Source organism: Scaptodrosophila lebanonensis, unplaced genomic scaffold (assembly GCF_003285725.1).
Source record: "Scaptodrosophila lebanonensis strain 11010-0011.00,11010-0021.00 unplaced genomic scaffold, SlebRS2 tig00000131-arrow-arrow-pilon, whole genome shotgun sequence".
Classification (NCBI taxonomy): domain Eukaryota; kingdom Metazoa; phylum Arthropoda; class Insecta; order Diptera; family Drosophilidae; genus Scaptodrosophila; species Scaptodrosophila lebanonensis.
The window spans coordinates 26,943-50,854 of NW_022060584.1; the positions used below are offsets into that span (position 1 = coordinate 26,943).

At 36.7% G+C, this 23,912-nt stretch overlaps 1 protein-coding gene across 1 annotated transcript; it reads left to right on the forward strand.

The window, feature by feature from the left end:
• The first annotated feature begins 214 nt into the window (after nt 1-214).
• LOC115629058 (beta-1,4-glucuronyltransferase 1-like) lies at nt 215-1,547 on the forward strand. The gene is made up of 3 exons (XM_030525374.1): nt 215-933; nt 999-1,308; nt 1,374-1,547. Exons 1-3 carry the CDS (start codon nt 215-217, stop codon nt 1,545-1,547), a joined length of 1,203 nt encoding a protein of 400 aa, XP_030381234.1.
• Nucleotides 1,548-23,912: the final 22,365 nt, after the last annotated feature.

Sequence of the window (23,912 nt, forward strand, 5' to 3'; positions counted from 1 at the left end):
AATTATTCAGAAGTTAGTGACGTTCATACAGACAAACAATAGTAGATCCTCAGACTGAGATACTAATCAGTAACCTATCGATAATCGATAACTGCAAATGAAGCACTAACAAACAAACGGGCAAGCAAGCTAAGCAAGCTCCGTGCTCTTGTTGATTAAAGTCTGTCAGTTTTTGAAAACTACAAATACTATTCAAATAGGAAGTCACATCAAAATGTGGCCCAAATTTGGAAGTCGCGTTTGCGTAATAAGACTGCTTTTTTTCACTTTACTGGTTTTTGGAGGTCTATCATACTTCCTGTTTTCCTCAACGACGTTTGATATATTTCAGAAGAAGAACCCTACGAAACGGCCCCCTTACTCAGACTTGCCGCATTTCCAGTTGCAACAGAATGGCGAATACTGGATATTCAATGACTTCATAGAACCCGACTGTAGAAACATTTGGGGAAAATCAAGCATTACGTTAACCACCCATGCCACCTACATAGACTTTAAGCTACTCGAGTGGCTGCTTGTGCGCTGGAATGCGCCCATCAGCATGGCTGTCTATGTGGATGGCGAAGACTTTGAGCGGACGGTGCAAAGCTTCTACCACATCAAGTTTTGCTCAGTTATCGGCAAGAGTTTCTTCCAATGGGTCTCCGTACAGCTTGTCTTCCACAATAGTCATTTTCCAAGGAAGCTACGACCATTCAGCCATCAGAGGCCCAGGAAGTTGCGTTGCAAGACCCTCTACCAACGAGGACGTCCGAACGAGACTTCTTGGTATAAAAACGATTTGACATATCCTTTGTCCTTGCTGAAGAATGTTGCGCGTGCAAATGCGCGAACCTACTACATTTTCTCGCTGGGCTTGGACATGTTGCCACCACGCCGATTTGTCAAAAATTTCCTAGATCTAATGGATACCATTCAGGTGTCGGTGAAGAGGTAAGAGAGAGTACCAAGTCAGTTCAATTATGTGTAGCTGATGAAATGATGCCTTTGCTGCCTAGTGTCTTTTGCGTGCCTGTGTTTCCCCAACTTACTGAAGATATGCTGGTGCCGAAGGACAAGTCTGAGCTGCTCACCCAACTCTGGCCCTATTTCAACGGCTCGATTCCGCTGGTGATACCGGATGACGAGCTACAGCGACTGCGGGACTTGTTTTCCTGGCTCCTGCAGCCGTTGGTCGATGTGGAGCAGGCAATCTTTAAGATTAGCAAGCAGCCGAATAATTGCGATGCCTATGTAAGCATCAATCACTTCGAGCCTATTTATGATCAACACGCCGCCGGATCCCTGCAGGAGCAGCATTTGAGCCATGTAAGTGTGCCAAGAAATTAAAGTGCAACCTTCACTCTTACCTACAAATTGCAATCAATCTATAGTTGGAAGTGCTAAGCGGCTTGAATTTTGATTTTATCGTGCTGGGCGGTGCATTTCTCATCAAACGACATGCACCCATTTGGCAGGATGTGGAGCCGAGTGAGTATCCTGTAAGAATGCCGGATCCAACGCCCCACATAAGCGACCTAATCGTATTGAGCTCCATGGTACTGTAACGGCCCCTACTCCCTCCAACTGAGCAATAAACGCAATAAAGTCTATTGCATTCCCCTGCACTTAATCAAATTGTCTGACTGCCTGCCGTCTATATTACTGCCCTGTGCCCCCACTATTCCTCACTCTGTAATGCCATTAGTTGCGCTAAGTTTTAGTTTTCATTCGGCATCATTTTTCATTTTCTTTGGCACGCCCGGCCCGGAGATAAGCAGCTGAGCGGCATTGCACGTTTTTTTGAGACTACTTTGTCTCTGTGCTGCCCAATGAAGCGTTCTATTAAAGGACCTTTAAAATGTACACCACAACTGAATGCTTTATGCTCTACATTACGTTACTATCCTTCTAAGCCTACTTAAGCAGCTCATTCAAAAATCCAATTAAGTTATTTAGAGAAGCAGATTAGAATCCCGTGCAAACTCTATCAAGCAATTTCCAATTAAACTTATTGAAGGTCAGTCAGCATTGAGCAATGGTATTTCTTTATAAATACACGAGTATTTACGGAATACTTGTCCATTAATCGTATCATGCCTGAGCCTTTTCTTGTGAAGTAGCACCTAATTCTACTAGTGATTTTGAATGGAATTTGATAATAACATTTGTAATTAATTAGAGATTATAACAAATAAAGAAATCCCATAAACGACTGGATGTTATTTTAGCTCATTTCCTTCATGCATGATGAGAGACATTAAAATCTTATCACGCATCAAGGGTCTATATTTCCCTTGATGATCGACAGTAATTCGGCAAAATTCTGTTACTGGCGAATTGGGCAAAGATAAGAATTTTGGCGCCAAGCAGAATGAGGTTTAATCGATCAAAACTATTTTCTTAATATTACATTTGATCAATTTTCTAAATTTGTAAAAATTATCTACACATATGTGCAGAGTATTTCAAAGTCGGGGCCTCGATTTTAGCTGTTCTACTGTTTTTTTTTTTTTTTATATCAATGGCAATCAATGCTTACTGCAGGAACATTAAGTTTAACAACCAAATTCATATTGGAACGAAAAAATGAATATCAATACGAGTAGATTTTAATTACTTCTATATGTCTTTCGAAAGTTCTAAGAAATACTTAGAAAAAAAACAGTTCCTGTAGAGAAATCTGTATCCCGTAGAGAAGTCTGATTTTTTTCTAGCCAACATTTGTTTGCTTATGCATTCTAAATCAAGGCTAAAGTGAAGTAAACCAATAAATATTAATTCCACTGCCCCCATTGCGCAATTACCACAATTACTTAAATCGGAGTGTTTGCTCAATTTATAAAAAAAAATCGAACAAATAACAAATTAAGCAAAAGCAACCACAACAGGACTAAAGTATCATAAGCATTAACCGGATGTATTTGCAATTGTGTTAAAAATTGCAGGAATTACGAGTGTTAGGGAAAATCACAAATAGCTATAGCTAATGATTCCTAATAACCTTCGGTTATACATCGCTAAATCGCGCCGTCTTTTCATCCCGATCAAGAGTATATATACTTTGGGGGTCTACAACTACAACGCCTCCTTCTACCCTTTGGGTGTAGAGTATAAAAAGGTCGTGTCGGTGTTGGTTTTTTGTTTCGTACGAACAACACAGCAAATAAAAAAGTTGTTAAAACATCACGGACTTTACCATTTGGCTGCTCTTTGTGCCTCTTTATAACTAATAATTTAATATTTTATGCATGACTTGCAAAATAAACACAAAATTTGAACAGAACATTTCTCCATTTACACGCGCATTTACACGCACATTGTCTATGCTGTTGTTGTTATATTTGTTGTTGTATTTGCGTTTCATGCAAAGCATAAAAAATGGCGACGCGCAACTTTCCGCACATAACTTTCCACAAAGGGAAAGTGAGCAGAAAAAGTTAATATTAACGCAACGGAACGCGACGAGACGCGGCTTCGCGGCCATTTTGACGCCAAACACGTAGCTTGTTTTGCATTCTCTTAGCCTGGCCCTTTGCCCGTTGGAAAATCTTGTTAGGTTGCCTTTTTTTGCTCCATTCCCTGCTTTTTTGCATGCTACCCCATAAATCGTTTATCTTTGGTTGTTTTGTTGTGCAAATTTTCCAATGCCTTGCCGTTTCGCATACGAAAACAATCAGGGAAGACGTACCTTTGCCAGCGAAAAAAACACAATGTGGGAGGCATACTTGTATACGAAAATCAGCTGCAATCCAGAGCTTATTGTGCTGTGCAGTGCACATGTTATTGCATATATTTTTTTCTTTCTATTCTAATCATATGCGCACTGATTTAGCCTACAATTAAAGAAACTAATATATCCCCAAACAAGTGTTTAACTAAATAAAGAATAAATAACTATGAAATACCGGATGATGGAGAAGGATAAAAGCTCATCCTGTTACAGCTTCAATTTCAATTACTTACTAGAAAAAGGCGCCGCAAATGCGGAGGATGGCCGACGACACAAATCTGTTTTTTCCCCATAAATTCATTTAATTTTATTGCTTTTTAAGGTGGAGTATTATCATGCAATAATAGCAGGTGTTCTACTTGGGAGTATTAGAGTAATAATGCACTGATGCGTGTGACATTTGGGCGGGACTTGGCTTATTGCTATGCTCAGAGGCAATCAGTCCAACAAAAAGGAGACATATGCAGGTAATCATAAGTTAAAAAAAAAAAAACTTCACTGTACATATAAGTGTGAAATTTATATATAATAAGTAAGAAGTAATAAATATTAATAATAAAGTATTACTTTTCGTTGTTAAATAAAAGCACTTTGCTTCATTTTCAACCTTATAATACTTATACGTGTCGTTAACGCTTGCTTTAATCGACTTACTATTGATGGCACTATCGATGGCTTTCAGAAAACAATAGCTAACTATCCACCTCTATACCGATTGGTATCCCGTTCTTAGCATGTTGATAAGGTATTTTATTAGTTAGAGCAAAATGGTTTATAGTGTAGTGCTAAGACTCTCTCCTAGTGGATCCATTTCGCTATTGAAGTTTGCGTCGTTTTTTTATTTTTTGTCATTATTAATACACTACTGTGACGACATATATTTTCTTATTATTCTTTATTTAAGATGTGTCCTCGGTTGGGCAATTATTCAATTAAATGATAACTTTTGACTTCGAATATTACATTGGAATTGTTTTTGAATAATATTGAAAACGCAATGTTCTCCCCGTTGTTAACTGTTTTTACCATTTAAATGTTTTTACCTTCTGATTCATTGTTGGCGTTTAAAAATAGTTCGTTCTGTCAATAATATTTTGCAAACTCTTTTAAGCCAATGCAATATGATGCGCTTTTAAATTGTTGTCTGTGGCAAAAATATTCAGTTTGTCTGCATTTTTATTCACAATTCTCGCTTGGCAGTTTTCACTGACTCTGCAGGGGGGAAGAGGAAGTTAATTTAATTTTATTACTGCTGCAATTTTCATATTTGTTTTTCATGCATTTTCCAATTTAAACAACTTTTCGGGCCCAGCCCACCACATTTTGCTTACAAGAAAAACTTTAAACTTACACACGCCTTGCACATCCTGTCTGTCTGCCTGTCTGCCTGTCTGCTTTTCCTTTTCCCGCCGTTCTCCGTCTTACTATCCAGCGTGTTGTCTTCTCAAGCATTTTTGCACTCTGCGGGCAGACAGGGCGTATGAATAATTAAATATGCGCAGAGACAGAGAGACGGAAAGTGGAAGACGCTGCACACGCTTGTACACGTCTTTATACATATTTATACATACATATATATAGGTGCATACACACACAGTACAGACGAACGCACACACTTGAGTTGCACTTTGTTTTACCCTCAACTACTTTTTGTCTTAATGCTTTTTGGCCCGTAAGGCTTTGTTTGGGTTTTGGGGCGCCTTTTCATTATATCGTCATTTGCATTTCTCATTTTCAGACGACGAGGCTTGCAGCATTCCCCTCCCCCATCGTGCCACAGCACACCTTTCCATGCCTTCAATTGTTCGCAATGCGTTGTTGCCTTTAAGTTTGCAAATATCAGTTATGTCATCAATATGTGAAACGTGCCGTAATGTTTTTGCTGCCGCATAAGTTTTCTGCAGCTGCACTTCTTATCAGCAAGGAACTTACAGTCCACATATTATTGATTGTTCAACAGTCGACAATAAAAGGTGCCCTTTGCCGATAAATGAAAGTTCTTCCAACTTACCATCTTGCTGATTTTCAAATGCTTTCAGTTTCAACTCAATATCATTGAGTTTGGCAACAAAAACCGCAATCAGACGGGTAACATTTTTGGGTAAGCAAAATACCTCAAAGGCATTTTTGCTTGCCGCCAGTTGTTGCAGGAATTTTTGAAACTCAAGACCAAGTTTGGGGTAATTAAAACTTTTTTGAATTTTTGTATTTGCAAAGCATAAGCATTTGATTAAAAGGCTTTGACAAATATACTCGTGCTTACAAAGCTATTAAAGGGGAATTTAAGACTCTTGCCGTGCTCAAAGAAGTATGTAACCTCAAACCGTATAGATGTAAAACAAAAGTTTTGGGAATTAATTCTTCTGACTTGATTGTAAGATTGAATAATTATGTAGGCGGATTATATATCTGCTTAGTCGAACTCTTACATCGTCAAAATCACTTCTTTCTCAGTTATGTACAACTGGATTAAGTTGCCAAAAAGGTAGAAGAAAACTAGTTTGAAAATATTAAAATTATGTACAATTATGCTTGTATCTTACAAATGTAAATACTTACTCAACAATACAAAATAAAAACCATTTAATTATTTTTTCCGCGATATGATTTTGGAATGAAATAGAAAATAAGAGTACTAGCCTTACTTCAAGTCCCCAGCCCACTGAAACATAAATTTTTAACATTCATTTAAGAAAGTTAATTACTTTTTATTTATTCATACTCAAATGTGTTTGATCATTTTTAAAGTGTCACGACGGAAGGAAGCTATTTTGATTAACTAATAATAGTGAATACACCCTATCATAAGGTGATCCCAATTGCTGTAATTAAGAAATGTAATTTAATAAAGACACGGAAAGTTAAAGTTCGATTATCTGATCGATTATTCGCGTTTTAGTAGCCAAGAACAAACATCGGAAGGACATTTTTGTCTTCAAATATTGCATTTGTAGTTGTCTTCAACTGTTTCGAGTTTCTTTCTTGAAGGATCTGCCCTTATCGTCCATTAAGTAGAATTGTTGAATGTGTTAGTGCCTGTAATGACGATCTTTGTGAGATACATAAATGGGCGAGGTTAAATGGATTGGAAGTAAACAAAACGAAAGTAAATACACTCAATTTAGAGAAACTGAGGCTAAATAATGAGCATATCGAATACGTAGAGCGGGTAACCAACTTAGGGATAACTATGAACGAAACACTGTCTTGGAATGATCATGTAAACAAAACAGTTGGAAAGCTTTATAGTTCGCTAAGGCATCTCTCTTTGACGCAGCATTTCCTTCCAGTTAAACTCAAGCTCCTAATTGCTAAGACTTACTTGACACCCTCATTATTCTATGGTATTGAAATCTTCGCGAACTGTGATGCTGTAAGCCTGAATAAAATTAAAGTAGCCTTTAATAGTATAGCGCGATCCATTTTTGACATTAGAAGTAGACAACCCACAACGGCGTACGCCAACAAGATATACAATCTGACCCTCAACTCCTGGATAAAACTGAGAACTTTAATTTTCTTGCACAGAATTATAATACGCAGAGAACCGAGTTATTTATACGAAAAAATCACCTTCTCCACGTCGAGAAGAACAAATAATTTAGTCTGCATAAGATATAAACTACCCAGCTCGATAAGACACTTTTTTATATACCTGAAGACAATTACCAGCGAGACGCAATAGTACTTCTAAATTCTCTTCAACACACATAACGAAACAACTTTAATAATTTTTAATTTAAGTAAACTATTAATATAAAATAAGAAATAATAATTAAAGCTAAGGCAAATTGTGAAACTCCTAAATGTAATTGTAATATTAAATGTCAATTTAAACTAAATTAAACCTGTAATTAAATTAACAATTAACTGAATGAAATCGAAATGAATATGTAATGACTAGCGTAATAACTCAAAAGTAATCTCGTACTTGTAACGCTAGGATAAGTTAATAAATAAATAAATAAATAAATATAAGCACACATTATCAACCTCTATACATGAATGATCAGCATGACAAAGTAATCGAATCTGGGCTAGTCTGCTGTCTGTCCATATGAATCTGTAGATCTCAGAGACTATAAGACCTACAGACACCAAATCGCAAAAGTGCCCTCAGATGTGTTTGCTGTGCCAGTTCTTTAATTTTTTTGTTATTTTAATAAATATTCCACACATACAAGTATATAGGTACAGAGTTATTGAAAACTCGGGCTGGCGTCTTTAGTTGTTCCTCTTGTTGGCATTGTTATTAAATAAAAGTGCCTGACTCAGGCACACTTTCCCTGAAAACTATTTGCTAGCCTTCTACAATTCTATGATCCCAGGATCTTATTTAAAGAAACAGCTGTCCTTATATAAATAAGTCCGACCTTTCACAGGCGACTAGCTTCGGGCACTATTTTGTGTTATCCAGCTTCTGCTTGCGACCAGCTTTATCCCATCTACGTCAATCAACGCCTTTAAGTCACACCATTATCAACTAAACCCATCGGTGGCTTTTTGCTGCCCCTTGTTGTCTACTTTGTCAACGCCCACCCACAACCTCTCCCCACACACACCCTCACACTTACGCCCCCTTTTAGAAGAGGACGAGCACGTTGCGCTCAGCATTTTTATGTCCTTTCGCACATCAGTCAGCAACAAATTGCTGCCGGGGCCACTGCACGGGACTACGATGACGACCATTGCACATAGCTGAGCTGCTTCAAATCTATTTCGAAGACAAAAAATGCCAACATTTTCCTTTAGCTCTGTGCTCTTTGCACCAAAGTCAAGTGTCAACGTAGCCAGCATGTGAATCCTTTATAGAACTGTGAAACCTGATCGAACTCGATACTTGAACTCCTAGTTGCATTTTGTACATTATAGAAGGTTGGACAAAGGTTCTTTGTAATATGTTTTGTTACTATCACATCGCTCTTTATACATTCTTTTAATTAGGCCTTTTAGGACTTATAGGACAAAGGCTGAAGGAAAATATAATTAAAATTAAACCAAAAGACCAATCCAAATAAGAAGTAAAACTAATGTCCTTGGAGTACATAATCATTAAATATTTTATTTTGTATTTTAGACCGTCTGGTCAGATACTGTCAATAGCTTGACAATAATTTCAGAGCAATATTCCCTCTGTTCAAATGCAGGCTAAATCTTAATGGTTCTATGGCTGACTTGAATACGGTGGTTATCTTTCAAGCCAAAACTTGAGAATTGTGTACACAATTGGACACTTCCTTGTTATATATATACATATGGTACATAATATGTTCACAAACATACTATTTATAGCCAAGATATTTTTATAGGATAGCTATAGTTTTGTCTAAGCTGACATACTACTGAATAGATTGTTAAAAAAAAAAATGCAATCCAAATCAGTTAAATTCTAGTGTTTATTGAAGGATAGTTTTTTTATTTGAGCTAGTTCAAAAAATGCATAATTCATTAAACTAGTTCTCTGACAACTCATGACTCTACTGTGTAGTAGGTGGAGTGTGCGGGGTGAGGGATTCAGGCTGCGTGTCCATTGGCAGCTGCACGTGCCGCGAGCCATTGTACGTTTTATTACCGACACTAGTAGAAGGAGAATCGGAACGAGAGCAACTTTTTATTATCTTTTGCTGCTGCTTTTGCGCTTCATATGGACTTTAACACTTTTTTGCAAACGTCCCCCACATTGCTTCAAAAGTTATGCCGTAAATATGACTTAATGGGGTTTAAAGTAGTCACTGGCCACTTGGGCTGTTCGTGTTAAAAGGCAACTGAGGCTGACCCATATACATACATACAAGTATATACTCGAATACATACATATATAGATATATACATACGAACTCGTACTCTTCAACCACGCTTCAAGTTCCTGCATTAACGTAAAAATCAACTTTCAATAGTCATAAAAGTGTCGGCTTTTAACACAAATTGCAACACGTTTTGTGAAGTGCAATGCGAGCAAACAAAATGAAGCCTTCACGATCATAAGTGTGTGTATTGATGGGTGTATGGCTATATGGGTGTATGGCAGTGCAGTTAAGAGCGTGTTAAGTTTTATGGCTTGTTGGGTCGAGCATCATACAGCTGAAAAGCTTCTCTGTGTGTCTCTCTCTCTTTCTCTTGGCAGCTCAGTGCTCTTATAAATAATTTCTTGCTGGCATGCACAAGGCCAACAATAAAATTGCAAACAAGATTCAATTACTAAATGCAAATCTAAGATGCCAAGAGGCAGCACCCAAATAACCATTTCTTTCCCCCACTCTACATAAGTGTGTGTGCGGCAAGAAACCGCAGCCAAAATAAAAACAAAACAAACAAAAATAAGCAAGCTTTTGCCATTTATTTACAATATTTTGCGGATCTGTGCATGTGTGGGACGGTGGGACAGCAAACGGCTACTTTTGGGCAAATAAAGCTTACCATTGAAGATTTTTATATTTATTTACAACTAAATTATAGCTTTTTTCATATTTATATATTTATATTAAATTTTTAGAAAAATATCTTTTACTATAGTTGGCAGAAAAGTGAAGTTTGTTGTGAAATTTTAATTTAACTTTTAGTATTATGATTGTTTATTCATGCCATTCAATGAATTTTCTTGTTGCTTAAACGTTGGCTATTGCTAAGTTGAAGAAGAAGCAACTTCCAGAGCAATACCTCAGATCTCGCATGAAGAATGCCGAAAATCATGAACATGAGGAATGTCTTCCCAGGTCCACCAAGTACATCGAGGAAAAATAAGTCACCATTTCCTTTACTTACGTATCGAAGACTTCCTTTAATTTGGGGCTCTACAGTGATATATTCCTTTGAACTTATTCGTTCAATGCATGTCGATCGTTGATTCAAATTCTCTATTGAATATATCGTATTTTTGCTTAAAAATAAAATAATACTTAAATTTATATAAAGAGAGGGAATTTCGTTGAACCAGACCATATAACTTCATTGAATAGTTTTAAATTTAACTAGTCAAGCATTGCATAAAACTATATTTTCTTCTAATTCAAAAGTATTCATAGTTTCTGAGGTCCACAATATTAGAGATGAAGCATTTTATAGAGTATATTTAAAATTAACGTAGATTAAATTATCCTCCTGTCAATTATTTACATTTCAATGACATTTTCTGTAATAATTGTCGTAGCATTAATTTGTTATTGCTGCTTTAAAAATATTGCTAATACAAGGTGAGGAGTTGTATTATTTTCTCTTTTGTCTCCCAGTTGTCTTCCTGTTAACAGTTTTCAAAATTATTCAAATGCGCCATTTTCCACTGTATATGATAGTAATGAATTTTACAGTTAAAATCTTTTCGTGTTCAAATTAAGGCACGCTTGCCCACTGTGTTTAGACGAAGGCGAAGGCGTGATGTCAAACACACATTTCATTTATATTTATTTCTCAAGCAATCCAAAAAAATATTTGCAAAAAAGTGCAGAGAAATTATTGAAAAGAGTTCAAAAGGCTTTTGTTGTACTATACTGTTGAGGTTTTCTGGAGTTGCAAAAAGTTGGCACACAAGTGCGGAAATTTGTTTTGTTGTGCTCTCTGCGCTCAGAAGTGTAACAGGAAACACAACAAAAGATGGGGCGAGCGGGCGACCATTGGCGCCTCAAAGTTTGGCAAGCCGAGCTGCTGAAATGCAAACAAAATAATTCATAAAATGTACATGTATGCTATATAGTATACATATATGCTATGTAGTCGGCGTATATGATGCATTTCCATTTTAGCCTCATCAATAAACTTTAATTACCCAACAATGCGAAATGAGGCACATTTAACTTTTTGAGGCTATAACTCAATTTTAATGGCTTTTAAGTATGCTGCGCACAAAATGCAAATACCCAGCATAGTTATGTTGAGCTTTTCGGAACCAAAAAATAACCGTTTAACAGCGCCAAAGCGAAAGAGCTGCAAAACATATAAATACCAGAAATATACCAATAAAAAAAAGCAAAACAAAAAATGAAACGAGTAACCACAGACGGAGTCGGATAAATAGGCAAGCCGCATTTAACTTTGGCCAATTTGCTTTTCTATCAGGCATGGCCCACCCAACCCCTTTCAAAGCCATCCCCTGCCACAGCTCGGCCGCAGCAGGCTTCCAATGAAGTTGGCTTCAACTCGTGGCCGCACATAAACAACAACAACAACAACAAGGAACAACAACCAACAAACACCAAACGCTGTTTAAAAACTTTTACGCTCTCCTCTCCGCTGTTTTTACTAGCTAGTTCAAGCCAGTTTGTATTTGTTTTCTTTTTTAATTTTTTCACTCACTCTTTGGCAGCCACTGGCCTCAATGCGCATTTCAATTGCTTTAGTTGAAGTGCGGTCGATTTTTTCCCACTTCAAAAGTTAATCAAGTGCTAAATTAACTAAATTGCACTTGGTATGTAGCGGCACTCTATATACAAATTGTTTGCAGGCAGCTATAAATGCTTACCCGACCACTGCGGCGTATACTTAATAAAGCAGGCATTCATCAAGTATACGCCATGTGCAGCTGAAATCAAAAGTAGACTCCATCATTTCCCCATTTTATTATGACTGTGTAATTATTTTTCACAATTTCTAACTCCCACTGCGCAGTTATCTGCGATTCTCATACTTTTTCATAGGGAATTAGATTTTATGGAAATGGCAAGGCGCAATCAGGAGTATGGCAATAGAAGAAGAGGAAAATGGACAGCAATCAGTTGTCAACGGCCGTTGTAAGCTACGTCTTGAGAAATCCATTATTTTCTTAGGCAGTAGCAATCAAATCATATCCGCCATCGCCTTCTCTTGTCCGACGAATATTGACATTAAGCTCATTTGTTTCCGATATTTCCGAAGCTAATATTAAGTTCAGCACCAACAATCGTCAGCAATAAAATATCACATATATCTTTAAAAATGTATGCTGTTTTCATATCTCAACTAATTAAATATTATCTGTACTTCCCTGTGCATCTTATTACATAATTCGCCTAATTTTTTAGCACATCTCTTCCTTTTCTTCCACTTCCTATGCTATTTATATAGTAACATTTATTGGTTTCAGTTTGTTTGCCATTATCTACATCTACTACCTCTGCTTGTATGTGCTACCCTTTTCAATCTAACCTATCCAAAATGCTATTTCATGCCACTAAAAAATCTATACAGCTCATATTTGGAAACAAAACACTATTTTCTGCATTTTTTTAGATATAATTTAATTCAAATAAATCCTTTAGCCATCTTTGCTCTTATCTACCTTCTCCGCAGATATGATTCTCCTTTTTTTGCGCTCCTCTTTATATCGTTATTGAATTTTTTTATTCATAATTTTAAGAGTGCCTTTCTATGAACTTCTCAAGGCACATTTTTAATTATATCATTCAAACATATTGCTTATAGATAGCTCTGTTAACTATCAAGGTATTTTATAAAAAATTTAATCTATATTTTAAAACCTCATTTTGAATAAAATCTTCGCTCAAAAGCGCTTCTCAAATCAAAATGTCTGCCCCTCTACGCACTTCTCTAAGCATACTTAATTTAATTACTGCACGCACTACTTATATCTTATATCAGCTAATCTAATGTTATCTATTTTTCGATCAGCTTCCCTTACCAGAGCCATATTTTTTCTAAAAGCTGTCTTTTGCAATTACGAGTTTATCATTCAAATTCTTTTATGCTTTTGTTATATCACAACATTGTCAATTATGTTGTTCGCTCTTCTTTGCGCTTCTCATGTCACTTCACTTCAATTATGCTGTCAGGCTCAATTTGTGAGTGTTCGCCCCAAAAATCAAGCGTAAACAAAACGACAATTGTCATAATTATGCGCTTGACCGGCCATGATGACCAGCAATCACAACAACACCAGAAAGAACACTGCTAACAAGCAAACAACCCAGACGGCTTTACATATTTAAGCTGAATGGCTCCCCAAAACCCAAAGCCCAAAGCCGGACTGTCTTCTGCTTTGCCACTTGCTCTTTCTTTCCTGCCAAGTTGTTTACATTATTAGCTATTTTTACGCTTACCGAGATTTCCATTGCTTACAACTTTATGCTGTGTAGCCTCCCGGAGCTTATCTCACCAATTCCAGCACTCAGAGGGGCAGCTTTGTGGAGACAAGGGAGACAAGTGTGTGTTGGGGTGCGTTCGAGTGCTGTACATCGTCATAATCATTGTTGTTGAAGAGACTCTCGCATTTTGTCTCACCCTCGATGCTCATCGCCGACACTGTTGCGTGCTAATTATTGTCTAATGATTATGTTTAATTAGTTACTTATTTATGCTGCCGTTAGCTCTTAATCGGTAAAGTTTTGTGTAATGCAGCACTCTCGCGCTTGCTCTGTCTCCTCCTCTATGAATTTTTTATGACACTTTGCCACGCTTTTATTGTTTGGCTACGATGCGGCAAGTAACAAAAAATAGACTTTAAACAAACATTTCGCGAAATATTTAGCGGTGGCAAAAAGTGCAAGTAATAGCAGGCATCCCCAAAACTGAGCTCCACTTATGACACATTTTAATAAAAAGCTGTTAAAATTTTATGTGACACACACGAAGAGGCAGCCAGCGGAGAACGTGGCAGCCACATAAAAATGGCGAAACTAGTAAAAGGAATATGCGCTGAACTAAAGTGCAAGGCTCACGGATGCACTGAGAGAAACGGCAACTATAGCAGAAGTGTAAAACAAATTCCTTCTGCATCCTTATGTTTCCGTTTGATGCATTTGTAATAATATGTTATCCATAGTTCATAAGATGAATTAGAAGTAACGGTATTGGTAAATATATATCATGGCCTTTTTTGACATAAGCTTTGCGAAGTATCATTTGTTTTAATATGAAAGCTCGAAACCATCCCTCCTATCTGCAGCTTTACAAGTATTACGCTGTATTATTATCACGACAAAATAAATACTAACAAGAGAGAACGCTACAGTCGAGCAAGCCCGACAGTGTAATACCCTGTACCCAGGTAAACTTCCGTCACTGAGTTATATGCGCCCATAGCAGCAGCAAAAAGAGGAAGAAGAAGAGCGAACTTGTTGCTGCAGTTTGGGGAGGTTGTACTGGCGAGAATTTGTTTGGCTAATAACTTTTCTTAGAATTGACCGAATTGAATAAAATTTTAAACAACAGTAGGCAAATATATATAAATTATGTGTGCAAAGTTTGGTTTAGGTAGCATTTGAAATGTGGACGTTATTGACGAAATTCTGTAGCGGGGGAAGGGGGGGAAAATTCCAAAAAAAAAAATAAACTCGTCCTTTCTCGGACCTAGGAGAATCTGGATGCCAACTTTAGTTATTCTAGCTTTTATAGTTTCTGAGATCCTCGCGTTCATCCAGACGGACAGACGGACAGACGGACGGACGGACGGACATGTCTAGATCGATTTCTCTCGTCATGCTGATTCAGAATATATATACTTTATGGGGTCGGAGATGCTTTCTTCTGCATGTTACATACTTTGCACAAACCTAATATACCCTTTTTACCCTACGGGTACAGGGTATAAAAAGTGGAAACAATGTAGTTGGGTGAGTCCATTTGTTTTTCTCATTAGAAATTTTAATAAGCCAATACTTTTAGCAAGCGAATAATTGGGCAGCAAAAATGTGTCTCCAATGCTCATTTGGCAACAATTAAAGACTTAAGAGCACAACGGATGCATTCACCAGTTAATTTCGATTTGCGATTGGTTATCAGTAGTTAGGTCTTTGTTTGAGTCGTGATCCTAAGCTGCAATAATAATATATAATTTATAGCTTTGTCCAGAAACTTTCAATTAATTAAACAACAATCTAAGAGTGTAGCTGATAGGCTTCAAGAGTTTCTTTATAGTTTATGTGTGTTTTAAATTACAGAACTTGTTCTCCACCTTCTTCACAGGATACTCTTTTCCATATCGTCCAGATTTTTTGTCCGTGTTTCCCCAGATATTATTTCCCAACATCTAAACTAAACATAACTATTTACAAGAGACTAATCGTCCTTCGGCCATCATTAATCACTAATCGTTAAAAGCCTGGTTAAAAAGATTCCCCAGAAGCTCGCGCGCTAGAATAACTAAATAGACAACATTTTGAGGCTCTACCAATAGTTGTCGATACTATTGACGTAGCACAAGCAAGGAACCACATTTTGATGACTATAACCCTAATCCTAAATTCAGAGATCCGAAATGGAATATGTTTTATATATTCATTTTAAATAAATAACTTATATCAAAGATCTCGATACAAAATAATGATGCAAATAGACAGACATCACAACAAGTGTTCATAAATACTAGACTTCTACATATCCTTTATTGTTTTTAAAATTAACACATTCAATATTTAATTGCGCGCAGTGTCTTGACATAATAAAAACCTAGGAGCAGAACACAACTGCAACTCATGGCACACTTCGTAAGCAATTTTAGCTGTGCATTGAGCTGCAAATAAAACGCCAGGCTGCACATAAATGTCACTAAATGTGCGAGCAGTGACATAAACATACATACACACACACACAAACAAATACAACTACACACATACATGCGCATACCTATAGATATAAGAGTTTGTGTGTGCAAGCTCCTTGAGATGGCGGCACATTCTTATAGAAAAACAGGTGTCACATTGTTGTCGTGGCTGTTGCTTTGTTTTTATGTCACTCGAGCATTTCCTAGCACGTGTGCTAGTCTGGAATGCGTGTGTATGTGTGTATGTGTGTGTGTGGGAAGAACAGCTATATAAAATCGCAGAGTGTAGGCAAAGCTTCGAACGGTGCTTAAGAGGGGCGGCGGGAGGGGCGCGAGTAGTTATGCCAACATTGAAACGACATTACAAAGCACTTGCTAGTTTTTGGAGCTTCGCTTTTATTTCTTTTGGGGGCCACCATTATTGAGCTGTTTGGTGACTAAGCCAAAAAAGTTAAATAGAAGTCGACTGAGTGCGGCGAGTTTACTTGTAGTTAAAAACAAAGAAACTGTTTTGCGCAGATAGGACCTTAGTCACGCAAAAACATCTTTTTTTCTGCCAAAATTGTTACATTTTTATTCCATATTGTTGCGTTTTCATCAATGATTTTTACGAATAACTCAGAGACACAACAAGATTTAGTCAACTGCGTAAATCAGACATCAAACATATGGAAGAATCACAAATAAACTCTCTTATTTTCAATATGCGTTTTGAGGTTGCTTAGAAACTAAAAGTATGTTTTCTATTTTGATTAGGATTGAACAGTTGGATTCGATAAAACGCATTAATAAGTCGTTTCACAACCTTTCTAAAAAGCGTTCCGTTATCTTAGTAATAAATATCAAACCTCCCAGTTGCTCGATCACAGCCTGAGACTTTAAATTATCTTATATATTATGAAACTTTTTTGATGTGACCACAGTTTATTCAATAGGAGTCGCCATTTTTCAATCGTATATATATATGGTTAAGTAGAATATAATTATGGTTAATTTTATTAATACTAGCATAATCTCTGACTAAGTATAAATAAAAGTAAATAAATAAATATATGAAATAGTTTATTATTTCATCAGATAAAAATTGCATGCGAAAAAACTTCAGTGGATCTAAAAATGAAATTGTAACAAATAAAATATAATAAAATAAGAATATATTCTCATTTCTTCAAACTCGAAAATGCCTAAAATTTTTGAACATGTGGGATACATCCAGATGTAAGAAATTGTTTTTTAAAATCGATTATTTTTACATTTTTGTCATACTCAGCCTATATCCCAGTGTTTCCAAAATATGGTCATTTTTTTTAAATATTCTTTTTAGTTGATTAGAAAGCTGAATTCGAAAAATATTAATTTATCTAAATTTCGGAAATGGGCGATTCAATGTGTCAAAAAGCTGTAATTATACTGCCGTTCTATAGCAAATGATATCCTTGTGCTTTTTTCTTCCACTGTGCTTTTTTGTTACAATGGAAAAACCTCAAGCACTCAATTAAGGTAGCAAATAAATAAGTCGAGAAGTAAGCCAAGTTGTACCCAAAACTTGAACATAAGGCAAGTTGCTTGCCATTGTGATTGTCAACAAGTGTGGCAAGAACTTGCTCGGTAGCTAACAAATTTCAATTTCAAACAATAAAAATTGCACAAGCGCCTAAAACGATGCTTCACAGAGCCACATAATGCAATTTAAGTCAAATTTAATCAAAGCGCAGCATAAGCGGCACGACATGGAACGACTCGATTACAAACTTTTGCCATATGTACACACACATACCCCCTCCCCGACCCCTCCCTAGCCTTCCCTAACACACACACACACACACAGACGCACACTCATTGAAACTATCGAGCATTGGAAGAAGAGCGAGTTACAGTCAATAGAGTAAAAGTTATGCTTCACTGCCTGACTGGCTACAATGAGTTTTGAACATCGTCGTCCCAATTGTAGTTGCAGTAGCAGTAATCAAAAGTAGTTTGGCCAGAATACGACTACCATGACAGGCCTCGATGCCTGGCAGAAGTCGGAGTCGATTGGGAGGATTGGGCGCATTAAGCAATTTGCAGAGCTACAATGCCGACGCATCCTGAGGACGGTGTTCAAAACTTTTGTACTAATACGAGCACCAAATGCGGCATATGTGTATAAAATTTTTGGGTTAAATGTAATTTGTAAAATGGAAGAGGGACAGAGAGAGGGAGAGAGAGAAAGGGAGAGAGAGAGAGAGAGAGAGAGAGAGGGAGGCGCTATACGTTTGATTAGTGCGGAAAGCTAACTAACTGAGAATAGAGTAACAAAGAATTTAAAATGAAACAATGATTGAATGCGACTGTTGGGGCATGAAGATAAAGTATAGTTTTAACATAAATTGTATAAGATTTCTGCATTGAGTTAATTAATTCAATAACAAATAATAACTCATAATAAAAACTATTAATAACTAATAAGCTTTAAAAGAACAAACATTTTGATTTTATTCATATTGGTATTTTGTTGCTTTGATATTTTGTTTCTTTTTGCCTTTTAAATCGTAATAAGCGCTAGAAGAATCTATTTGTGTAGAATTCTATATTTTTAATCTGATTTGGGTGAAAAATAGTAGTTCATCTACTTTATTTAAAGCTTGTTTTCGAATAATCATTTGCTGTCCTTTTAATGCTTTATTTCCAAATCTTTTCCTGGTACCATCGTTACACGAATTCAAAATAACCAACGTCTGTCATTCTCTGATAAAAAGTGGAAGCATTCGAGACTCAGCAATTTCAAGCTAGTGGCAATAAAGTGATTATGTATATGTCTCCATATTTATCTGCCTATTCGGTTAAATCTTGAAATAGTTTTGCCTTACGTTTACTAAGTAGCAGATTATCTAATCTGAGCATTTCAGAGAGCCTGGAGCCTGTTTAGTTCAATATGAACATCAACATTTCTTCTTCAACTTCTATTTATCTACTTACTACTCAGCTGATTTAAGGCTGTGTCCATTAAATCAACTGAGCACCTTTAATTAATTAATAATTTACGACAGCAGTAATTGAAGATATGTACTTTATATATAGTACTTACTTTCTAGATGGCAGCATTTAATAATATAGTAATTAAAATATAACGTGCATTGTAGGCAAAAGGTAGTTCGGGTATGTATAAAATATTTTTTCCACATGAGAATATATTCAAATAAATAAAAAATATATGTATATTTTGAAAGTTGCAAATGATATTTCTATTTAACACACCAAAGTCCAGCATATTTAGAAATCATTGCCAGAATGATCAGAAAAAATAATATAAAATACTTACAATACTTTTTAACAAATAATTTGTTTTCTTTTTTAAAAACGAAGCACGTTTGTAATAAAAATTAAACAAAAATAACATTTTCTAATTAATATTATGTTTACAAAATGTTTAATAAATTTTTCTGTAAAATGCAAACTGGGATTAAAATAGCGAGTTTTAAAATATTGTGCTGGTTTCAGGTATTTTCTATTCCTTCTGAGTTTTCAAAAATCTGCTACAGTTTAAATAAGGGAAAACCATTTAAGGGGTGTAAAATACACATAAGTAGAGAAGTACTAATGTCATACCCCAAATTCGAATGCAACTGTAATGCAAGTACTTAACAATCTGATCGTACATGCATCAAATTCATGTTCTAGCTATCTGGCGTGCTCATTACAACGCCCACAACAGGCTATTTAAAGTTTGAATTTGAATTTGTAGTTACACTTGAACCGTGCTCTGATTCACGCCCGCATCAGAATTGGTGTCTGGACCCGAGTCTGCCTGGCCTGGCACTCTTGTTTATGGACGGAAATTACATGGCTATCAAAACATAAGCGCCGGTTGACTGCTGTCGAGCCTGAGCCTGAGCCTACGCCTCTGCTCATGCCTATGCTAATGTCTGCGGTCAATGTGCGTGGGCGTGGATATCTGTGTGTGTGTGTATGTGTGTGTGAGCGGGCGTGAACGTGGCGTGGAAGTGCAACAAGGTAAGTGGCCAGAAGCGATACAGACTGCCCATCTACCTCCCGAAATACATTTAATGCTGCCACAGCCATTTCGTCTGGCCATAGGCAGCATGCATTCATTGTGTGCGGCATGTATGGCATAAAATTTAATGTCCTTAGGATTTGATGCAAGCCGTAAATGTCAGGCTTTACGGTAGTTAGTGTTAAGCAATAGAGCTTCAGACGGCTAACACCTTGGGTCAGAGATAACCATATTCTCATCAAGCAGATCATTTATGGACTTTATGGATTTGTTTATCATTCACCTATTATTCAAAAAACCATTCCAAACCGTCTATGCAACCCAACAAATTCGCTATTCCCCACAGTAAGTTCCCTTATGCTCGATCTAGATCGATTGATCAAGTCACCTTTCATTTAAAACCGCCTTATCTTATTCAACTCTTTGGTTAGTTTACTTTAGTTTTGTCCATCTGCCTGTTACACTTTTCACTTTGCACAATCACATTTTTATCCACCCAAGGATAGTGTCCGCTTAAGGGGATTCTTAAATACTTCGCAAACCCAACGAATGTTCTAGAAAAAGTGTCCGTCAAAAAGGAGTTTCCGGACAAGAGAGGTGTCCATTAAGAGAGTTTTCACTGTATACTCTTGCATAGTTCATGCACAGGGTATCAAAATTTCTGTTGTAATCATCACCTGCGTGCATTCGGCTGATCTCGATTTGGTTGGTGGATTTGTATTTCTATTCTTTCTTTCACTTTTGATAGATGATTTCCTCTGCTCTCCAGCAGCTCTTTCGCCATTATTTCCTGTTTTTATGGCTTTTAAGTTCACTTGAACATTGTTCAGCTTTGTTTTGGTCGTTTTCTCGGACAGGTGCCTCGCCTACAGTTGAAGCTCTCCAATCTCTTGTGACGCCTCATACCTCAGTTGTTGCTCCAACTTCCTGCATTTCTCATCATAGCTATGCTTCTCTTGTTCCAGCAATTTGTTCTCTGTCTACAAACATTGCGCCTCGAGTGAACAGAAAATTTAAACTCAAAAGGGATTTCAGGATCGGTAGTTTTTTCGGCTACGTTATAAATACTTATCTGATTATTCTCCTGAGTCTCCTGCTCATCAAGGGGAGAAAACTAATATCCATTGAACTTTTCGAGAAAATCGTATGCGTCACCTCCAATGTCAACATCGGCCACTTCCATTAAATAGTGATGGTTTTGATCTCCACTCCCACAAGAAATATACCCAGCCCAAGCCTCTCACATAGCGTCGTTGTTTTTCAATTGGACGCCGCCTGTTTGTTGAACACCGCCATTCTAATTGTTACGATATCTGCTTCAGTGTCGACAAGAGCACCAACAACTGCATCATTCTACTGAACTATAATTAAAGCAATGCCGTTTTGTTTTATTTTTAGTTATAAGCTGTTTTTTCCCCACACTACACTTTTGTAGCTTTCACATTCCTTTCACAATTCTTTTAATGCCGAGCAGCTAAACAAATTGTATTTGAATTCAGTTTACGTTTCCAACACTCTTCTGTATCAAATGTACATATAATGTGTATTATTGTGATTCCAAAATATGTATGTATTTATGTATATGTATGTATACTCGTAGATAATGTATCAAAATAATTAAAAATAATGTGAATGAAAAATACAACAATATTTAAAAACTAAAAAATTGTGTGAAAACATTTATATCACATAATTTATTATATTATATTATATTATATGATTATATTATTTTTGTCAAAAAAAAATTAATACTGATATTGTTATTTGAATAGGAATGAAATTGGAATAAAACTGAAACTTTTTTATTTATATCGGTAGTTTTTAATTACCGAATCTTCTCTATTAGAGACTAACGGCTAGTAAGCAAATCCAAATTTAATATATTTATTTAATAATTTACAATTCATTTTGTAAAGTACGGCCCTAAGTTTTATTGCTGGCGGGAAGGTCTCTAGTCTATTAGGATGGGCCTGAAGCTTGAGCTGGTAGCTTGCTTTCACCTTGGCGAATTCATATTTAACAGATCCTACATTTAAGTCATGGATATTTTTATTCCGTAAGTACCATGGTGCCCCAGTGATGGTTCTTAGTATCTTCGATTGAGCTTTTCGGATTATTTCAAAATTACTAACGCAAAACGGAAATTAAGTATTTTTAGTGAAGCTGTAAATGAAATGCTGAATCATACTTGGAATCGAACTTGAGAGTTTATACCATTTTTCATTGCAAGCAGATTTGTCAAGCCTGCAGTACTACCTTTTTAATTATTCCACTGAGACCAACACATTAAATAGCAGCCAAAGCTCCATGGACACTTCTTAACAAAGCACAAAGCTCGTGCTAACAATACCTTTTACCAAAGTTGGTAGCTCTAAAAGCTCATTGGGAAAGTGTTTTGGGTGCACCTACCAATTTGTTTTGTTTGGAAGCTTTGAAAGTTGCAAAGAGTGTGTACACACAAAAAACCGCGGAAAATTGTATAACAATTTACTAGCAAAACACCCAAAACAAGTCATCCAAATAGCCAAGTACAAGTATGTAGTACTTGACTTGAAAAACATTACACCCACTTCATTGCAGCCGAAAAACACAAAACTTTCTGCCCGACAGCAGCAGCAAGAACAACAGCAACAACAAAATCTTGAGAGACTACAAATGGCGGCAAAAGTCAAACACCTATATATACAATATTTACCACGCTATCAATGCCATTATCAACAATCATAACTTTCAACCCTCACACACACACACACACACACACACACACACACACACACAAATACACACTTAAAAACAAAGAAAAGTTATTAGCATAAATTTCTATACCCGGGAACGAGACAACCAAGCTGAAAACTTGTCCAAGGAGCTGCAGAAAAAGTTTGCCACCACGAAAGTCAAAAGTGTTGCTGCAGGACCCGCAGCGCCTCAAATTCTCCACCTTCCCGTGTCCTGTTTCGCCATTTTTTGCCTTCTACTCGCACCCGATGCGATCGGCGGGCGTTTTGGTTATGAGTGGCGCACACCTCGAGTATTTAGAAATTTATTTAAAAGTTCTGCGCTGCCAAGCTGGCTGGCAGGAAGGCCCACCTTGGGTTTAGGGCCACCGGTATACGCATAAATTTTGTTGTGCAACTTTTTGCTTCACTCCAACTCCAGCTCCGGCTGCAGTTCTAGTGAAAGTTCAGCTGGCATTTGTTGTTGCAGCCTTGTAGGACATTACATTGGTTTTCTTTACGGACTGCTTGCCGGCGCTGTTATTGTTGCAAGTCTATACTTGTGTATGAGCCATACCTTCACCCATAAACACAAGTTGTGGCTGAACTTTTACCGAACTGTGTTATGTGCTAGAAACAGCACTAGATATGCTAAGTGTTGTTTAGACACAATTTTGATGCATGTTAACAACGTGACTAATTACAGCTTACGCCTACATCTGCTATCCTTTTTGCACTTGTTATGGCTGTAAAGTTGTTTAAAAATGGTTCAAAAGTGGTTCAATGCCCTACGTCATCAAGTATTTAAGCTCTGAAGGTTATATTTGAAAGGTAGATTGCTAAGTATCATACGGACTTATAATTTGATGCGAACTGGTGTTTATGTAACTTAGTTCATCCAGTTCCATAACTTAACAATATTTATCTATAATGGCTCTAAAACAAATTGAACATAGTCTAAAATAAGTAGTTCGCAACTAGCTTAATAGCTGACCAAAGAAATGTGGCTTCAATTTATTAAATTTC